The 7,995-nt window shown below is 41.5% G+C and overlaps 1 protein-coding gene across 2 annotated transcripts in view; it reads right to left on the reverse strand.

Annotated features, from left to right (window-relative positions):
• LOC101857598 (tectonin beta-propeller repeat-containing protein 1) overlaps positions 1-6,598 on the reverse strand; it is a 27,376-nt gene extending 20,778 nt beyond the window's left edge. Inside the window, exons 1-7 of one of the 2 annotated variants that reach the window (XM_035972330.1) lie at positions 6,369-6,598; positions 4,736-4,970; positions 4,223-4,408; positions 3,646-3,768; positions 3,247-3,369; positions 1,841-2,021; positions 907-1,130 (exon numbers count right to left, since the gene is read on the reverse strand). In XM_035972330.1, the coding sequence (XP_035828223.1) occupies positions 907-1,130; positions 1,841-2,021; positions 3,247-3,369; positions 3,646-3,768; positions 4,223-4,408; positions 4,736-4,969 (1,071 nt within the window). In that variant the 5' untranslated portion in view covers position 4,970; positions 6,369-6,598. The other variant, XM_013087867.2, reaches the window with a different exon arrangement.
• Between the last annotated feature and the right edge of the window lie 1,397 nt (positions 6,599-7,995).

The raw sequence follows: 7,995 nt of genomic DNA on the forward strand, positions 1-7,995 counted from the left end.
TAATAACAATAATCATAATAACAGTAACAATAATAACAATAGGCCTAATAATAATAATAATAATAATAACAACAACAATAATAATAATAATAATAATAATAATAATAGATAGCACTAGTATTGTGCTCTATCCCTGTGAGAAACAAGTTCTGAGCACTGTACAGCTATCACTATTACCCCATCAGACCCTGGAACATTCAGAAACAACTTCAACTTTCTGGGAAACACGTAGTGCAAGCCGCCATTTTGCAGGCACCAAAACACTATCATACTGACAGGGTCTTTTGCTGTGTATATAGCCACTATGTCAGGCCCCTTTTTTGGTACTAAATCTACAAATGACAAAAACGTCACTAAATGGTTCATTAAATAAAAAAAAGTATTCCTATTTTGATAGTTCTTCATCTAAAGAATGAACTCCCGAAAAAAAGAGATCTGTCTTCAGCTATTGCCGAAAAGTAATTTGATGTTGAAGTCATCGTAAAGGAATGTGCCCGAACCGCCGTCAGTAGCACAGTGGTTCAAGTTGGAAGCCGCTGGGAGCGCCTTGTCAGAGATAAAGAGTTAATCAACTGATATACGGGTCAGAACAAGATACCATCTCGCACCTGGTCATTAGAGTAGACAGACACCTGCGACATCTAAGTGACTGATATAAATAGGTCAGAACAAGACAATGATTCCCCACCTGGTCATTAGAAGTGACAGACAATAGCGACATTAAATAACTGACATATGATCCCCCACCTGGTCGTAAGAAGAGACAAACAACTGCGACAACTAAACAACCGATATATATAGGTCAGAACAAGACATGATGATCCCCCACCTGGTCATTAGAAGAGACAGACAACTGCGACATCTCAATATCTGATATATAGGTCAGCATGAGACACAATCCCTCACCTGGTCATTAGAAGAGACAGACAACTGCGACATCTCTCCCACCATCTTGACCCAGCTGGTCCCCACAGCAGACTGTCTGCTCCAGAACATGTCGTCGCCAAACGTGCCGTTCCGGAACCACACCTGCCCATCTCTGCTGATGGCCCAGACAGCATGCTTGCCCACCGATACTTGCATGAGCCGCGTGTCCTCGTCGGGGTACTCTACAACAGTCCAGCCCGTTCCTGGAACAAATGATAGGTACAAGCAATTAAAAACTTACAAAGAAATTGATCATATATTCCTCATGAAAGTCTCAAGTAAAACAACTTTAAGTTTGCCGGAATTGAGATTATCAATTGGGTTTGCTGTAGATGAATCTATCAGTGGAGTGGTGTCCATAGAGAGAAACAGCTTGTAGTATGCTCATTTGGTAATTCTGGGCTATGATGTGGAAGGGCCTAGTTTAAATCCCCAATGAGGCACTCTTGAACCTTGGTTGTTTGGAGGAGTCTGCAAGGCTCTCCGCCTGCTAGGCTACGTTAAATTGGAGATAAACATCAAATTCATAGGTCCCACCTCTTAAAAATTAGCTTTACACCACTGCAAGGGAAGTCAATCCCTTAAAGTTAATTTTACACACAGCGACCAATACTTTGCTAAACTTAAGGTATAAGGGGAGTAAGGCAAAAGACAAACTCAAATAAATTCTGACCACTTATGCCAGCTCCGACACATTTTCCTTACTCACAATAAAAAATGAGGCTACAGCTTTGTTTCAGTGATTTATGAATATCAAAGCCGAGAAGTTTTATCAAAACCAAGTTTATCACTGAGGAAATTTCGAGGGAAAAACAAACCAGATATCTAATCAATTTTGGACATATTCAACACTAGCATTGCATTCTCATACATGTTTGCCCCCAGGTATGACAAGACGTTAAAAATTTCTCACCATACACGTTGTCCTTTGTGACATTATTCCTGACGAGAGCGTGTCCGTCCCACGTGACCCCCCACACCAGGTTGCTGGAGCCGACGGACACGTTGATGAGCCCCATGTGGTCGCCAATCTCCAGCATCTGCCACAGGCTACCTTCGGGGTTCTCGTGGTTCACCGACGTCCGTACGTACACCTGGGCATACGGTCACACAACAACGTAAGTACAAGGAAATCAAAGTTATTCCTGAACCGTACAATAAAATGTCAGGCATCGTGGTGAAGTCAGGCGCTCGTCAAAATAAGGAAAGTCAAGAAATTGGCATTTTTCTGCAGGTTTCAGAATTTTTATTGAATTTTTGTTTTTTGGCTCAACACCTTTCATGCCCATTAAAGAGCACATTTCTCTGTGGCTTTTACTGAAAAACGTTGATTAACATCAGAAAAATGTAGATTTTTAGATTCCACGGACTCTCAAGCTAAAGAAATAATTCAACTTTGGCGGCCATTTTCTCGCAAATTTTACCTCTGAAATCAGGCGAACCCCACCTCCTTCAATTGCCAATATCTTGACTTGCATCCAATATAGATGGATACTTTTTTCTATTTAAAGGAAGGCAAATGGACAGGATTTAAGACGACACCAATAACACCAGGTGCCCCAAAATTGACGAGCGCCTGATTCCATCACATGACACATATGTCTTTTTTAGAGATGGAACCTCCAATTTAAAATCAATACCCAATAGGACCGAGACTAAATCTAGTGGCATTGGTGGCCTAGTGGTAAGGCTCTCGGACTCGCAAATGCAAAGTCGTGGGTTCGAATCCCGACAGGGGCCCCGATGTTGTGTCCTTGGGTTGTCACCCAGATGGAAATGGGTACCCGGCTACACTGCTGGGACGTAAATCCCTCTCAGCCTAAGTTGGCACAGACAGACAGGGTCGAGGCCCGTATCCTAAATGATCTAAATTGTGTTGATGGAGGCATAAAAAACAAACAACCCCCCCAACGACTCCTACATTTCCTTTGTTTATGATGGCCCGGACAGACAGCGTTGAAGCCCGTTTCCTAACTGATCTAAATTGAGTCAATGAGAGCATAAAAAAAAAAATCTACATTAAAAAACAACACAAAAAAACGACTCTTACATTTCCATTGTTTGTGATGGCCCAGACAGACAAGGCCAAAACCCGAGTCCTAAACGATCTAAATTGTGTTGATGGGGGCATAAAAGAATCTGCATTAATAAAAATATTCTAAAAAATCAAAAACAACTCTACATTTCCTTTGTTTGTGATGGCCCGGACAGGCAGTGTTGAAGCCTGTGTCCTAAATGATCTAAATTGTTTCGATAGGCCTGTAAAAAAAAAAAAAGACATGACCAAAAAAAAAAATACAATGAAAAACCAACTCTTACATTTCCGTTGTTTGTGATGGCCCAGACAGAGAGGAAGCCGGCTGGCTGACTGGGGAGAAGAAATCCACCGACGCTGAGGTCCATGAAACACTCCGTGTTCTCCACTACCTCCATGTCTGAGATCTGGCAGCAAATAGCAATGGATCAAAAGAGTACAGCTAAAATGGTGTTATTGTTCATATCAAATTTTGTTTTTCATAAACTGGTTCTCAGCAGAATGAAACATGCATTTTTGCATAGAAATTACTGAAGACTCAGATTATATTATCATACATCTAAACAGAAAGTTCTATATTCAAGGATCCCCCCCCCCCCAAAAAAAAGAGAAAATTTTGAAGCTCAACATTATCAAAGTAAAATTATGTTCAGAGAAAAAAAAATCAACCGCAGACAACATACCCGGGCCCAGACTTCCATGGATGAGAACCGCCTGAATCGTATCCACTTCCTCTTCCGCACGCATGAGTTCCAGTGTTTCTCCGGCGTGTAAACACCGGGGAAGTCAAACGAATACTGCCAGCCCTGAGGTCAAAGACACACATCAGTCGTATATATTGATTCTTTCTACATGTTTGTACACATGATCTACAATAAAAATACAGGGAATGCAAAAGTAGGAAATGTGAAGCAAAGTTCATTGGAGACACAATGCGGACAGAAGCATTGGAGAATATTGTAACAACAGGTAAGTTTGATGGAAAGAGAGGCAGAGGCAAACAGAGGGAAGAGATACTCAACAAGTTGACAACATGGCTGAGAACTGCAAGAACGACAGACACCATCGCTGCAACACAAGACAGAGTGAAGTGGAGGTCCATGATCGCCCACGCCAGTCGGCAAGGCACCGGATGATGATGATGAGAATGCTTAAAAAATACTTTCAGTTGTCTGCTGTTTTTGCTGTAGTTGCTTAAATACAAAATCACCAATGACTTAAATGTTTTAAAAGCCTTTAGGAGTAATAAATTTCCCTCACCTCGTAGCCAACGACCTCTCCCCTCAGATTGTCGTCAATGAACCACTCGCCCTCCCAGGCCCAGTGAGCTGAAGGGAGTCGAACATTTTCCTTGGGTCTGTATTCATGGCCCCGCTCACAACTCCATCCTGGTCGGTCAGTAGGTATCAATCCCTTCCCTGAAAACCCGTGAAAAGGGGTCCAGCGCTTGAAGAAGATGAGAAATATTAAAAAGTATTACTTGGTCAGTCGAGCAAAGTAAAAGTTACAACAAAAAACACACCGACACATACAATAAAAAAAGAAATAATTGATAAACTCACAACCAGTTTTCATAAAGAGATTCATCAAGGACCCATCATCCTCTTTTTTTTTTTAAAGAAAGAATATTGAATGACCTTAGCACTGAGATCTGTAAATGCATATCACTTTGATTATTAAATTTTGAATTTAAAATATGCCTTACATTGCAGCACTTCAACACGATGTATATCTTCAAGCACTTAACATCATGTTACATTTTTAGTTATTTACCTGATTCTCGTAAGTAGTTTCTGGAACGCGGATGGGCACGTCAGAGGCCAGGACATAGATGTAGACCCTGTGGTCATGCCCGATAGACCAGGCACACCAGTGGCTGGCTGACACTCGCTTAACCGGGACCGAGTCATCCCAGGTGTTGTCCAGTTGGGCAAATCTCCGCTGGGATGACCCCAAGGTGAAGGCCGTGCCATCATGGTTCAGAAGCCACAGCTTTGAGACTGGCATTCTGCCCCGTCATAGTAAAAGTACAAAAAATAAAATAAAATACAGTAAGAGGTGGAGGTAGAGTAGCATGAAAGAAAATGAAATACAGTAAGAGGTGGAGGTAGAGCATGAGCATGAATGGTCCACAGATTTCATAAACAGTCGAACCTTCCTGAACAGCTACCTGCCAAAGTCATTCACCTGTTAAGCGCCTAGTCTCACCTAGTCTAAGTATCTACGTACACGGTAACCGGGCACCTAGTCTCAGTATCTACATACACAGTCGGAATGAAAATAAATCAATATTTTGTCATTTGCTGGAAAAAAAGAAAGTCATACAAGTGTCTTGTCGGGCTCGCCATCGTGACCGGTCAGTGAACCTGTGCGTGTGCATCACATTGTGAGTACCGGTTGGGGTCACCAAAGTTCATTCAAAGCCTGTGCGCTGCGAAGTATAGGGCTCCGGAATGGGGGGGATTCTTTTTTTTTTTTAAAGGTACAGGGGGAGGGGTGGGGATGAAGGCAACACCGGACGACAAAAACTGAACTTGGAGTTTTGAACTGCCTGGTTAACGAGTACGTGACACTGAGACTACGAGCCTGGTTGCTGGTTACCGTGTACGTAGATATTGAGGCTACATGCCTGGTCATCGTGTACATGACACTGAGACTACGTGCCCGGTTGCCGCTTACCGTGTACATAGACACTGAGGCTAGGTGCCCGGTTACCGAGTACGTAGACACTCCGTTATTTCTATGATTAGACTGGCACTGTCCAAGATGTCAACCTGTTATGACATCCACTTACTCTTTGGTAATGAGTGGCCGTCTTAGAAAAGTTTGATCATATTTCATTCTCAAAAGCTGATGCAACAACAGCATGTTCTGACCAATTTTAATAGTCAATAATACTAATAGAAACAATGACCCTCGCAAGGCACAGACCCCTGTTGGCTCACACTTGTTGATTAGGCTAATGATTTATTATGGTAATTTTGACTCTATCACTGAATGCTTCATCTATCTATCACTAAACATTGAACATTCCCTCTAAGTCAATTCAGCTAGAAGATCTTATTCACCTACTGTTGTATCTTTTCTTCATTAAATTCTAGATTTATAAACAGAAACAAAAAATGACTTACCTATTCATCCTACTATTCTGATATCCTATAAATTTGGTGATCATTAAAGGTGAAAATGGTTTATGGCATAGATCATAAATATCGTACAGTAGGGCCTATCATCGTGGCAACAACAGGACAGCGTACACGCGAATCACGGGTCCCAAACACTTGTACTTGACGTAATATCAATTGATAACTCTAGGCCTCTCTTTACTCTAGCCTATAATATTGCAGAGACAGTTATGACAATCAAGAATTCAAGCAAGACGAAAGCTCTAATTACTCTTAATTACCTTTAATCTAAGAGCATCATAGGCCAATGAAAGGCTCCAGCAATCACAGCGACTACTAAAATCGCAAACAAGCTCCCCTCAAGGCATCGAAGAGCACGACAGTTAGCCACTTTCACGATGAAGAAAGTAGCCACTGGGTAGCAAACACAAACAGCGGAGTTCCACTTCCAGAAGAGGAGTTTCACACTCCCTTGCGGATTTTCCCAATACGTAACTCACGTGACTTCCTGAACAAAAAGAGTGATCCTTCTTGAATGTAAACTATTTTTAACACTAGGCTAATGAGTTCACATCATAGAATTCTGTGGTTCACATGCACTCACAGAATAAGTGTAGAATTCTGTGCATGCACTCAGAGCATGGAGGGGGCGGACGTCGAAAATTGTATCGCAATATTAATTGTTATAATACATGAATGCATGTAGCCTTCCTCAGAATTGTTCAGAAGTTTGAATCTCTGTTTTAATAAACCTATTCAGGTTACCGATAAACGGAACTATAGCTTGACTGTATCTGGTTGCAAATTCGCCCCCACCTAGGCCTAGCCGGTCAAAGGTCCTGAAAAGATATCAAATGCTACTTACAACTTAAATATATAACCCTTTCTAGCCATTCCAAATTATTATTTTTTTGGTGCCGAGGGGACATACAACAAACATTTAATTTAATTTCTTTGTTTTAAGCGATGATCCCCCCGATTGCCCATGCCATAAACATATCAGAGATAACTCTATGCACAAATATAGCCCATGTTGGCAGACGCACCCAGCAGTCTGTGGTATATGTAGTACCCATGTTACAACTGAGCGAACTATCTTTAAAAATGGGCCACAGTTAGCCTATTTCTTAAAGGGATACAACATCCTATTCATCGGATCCGGCACGTCGAGTTTTCAACTTTTTTGGGGGGTGACAAGTTGGAAGACTGACAGCAAGGCTAGTCGAGTGCGTATTTGTACTGGGAGCGATTTTGACAGGATCTAACACAGTTTAGGAGACCTGTAACAAAATCAAGATTTACTTGAATAAGTAGTTTTCCAGAAATTAAAGGAGAAAAAACGAGAAAAAGAGATCAGAGTAGGTAGCTTACAATGGTGCAACGTTGAGTGGGTGTTGGTTCGAGCTACTGTCATTATATTGCAAATTTTGAACTGTGGTCAGTGTCGATTGAAAGCCTAGTGTACTTTTTGTTGAGAGCCATGCATTTGTGATCTCACATTTTTACTGCATCCATTGCAAATTCACAAACGTAATACTGCTAGTCATCTTGATTACACAGGTTGGCCTAATTCATTTTGCTGTTACGTTCAATAAGAGATGGATGCTAAAATCTAAGATCTCTTCCCTTGTAGAAAAACAATTATTGCGTTGAAAAAGGCATTATACTATATTCACACAAAGGGAATCTTCAACTATGCCGAGTGTGCTTTGAGAGGAAAGAAGAGTGGGGGAAGGAGTTACGTCTGTTTAGGAGAGACGTTCAGAAATAAGGGAGCATACTCAGATGTTCTTTATGTGCATGACTAGTAAAACCCGAGTTATGTCCCCCGTCTTTTGAAGTGAAGTTGTGCATGTCGCATCCTCCTTGTATGTATGTACGTGTTTGTGGTGTGTGTGTGTGTGTGTG

This window comes from Aplysia californica, unplaced genomic scaffold (assembly GCF_000002075.1).
Source record: "Aplysia californica isolate F4 #8 unplaced genomic scaffold, AplCal3.0 scaffold00649, whole genome shotgun sequence".
Taxonomy (NCBI): Eukaryota; Metazoa; Mollusca; class Gastropoda; order Aplysiida; family Aplysiidae; genus Aplysia; species Aplysia californica.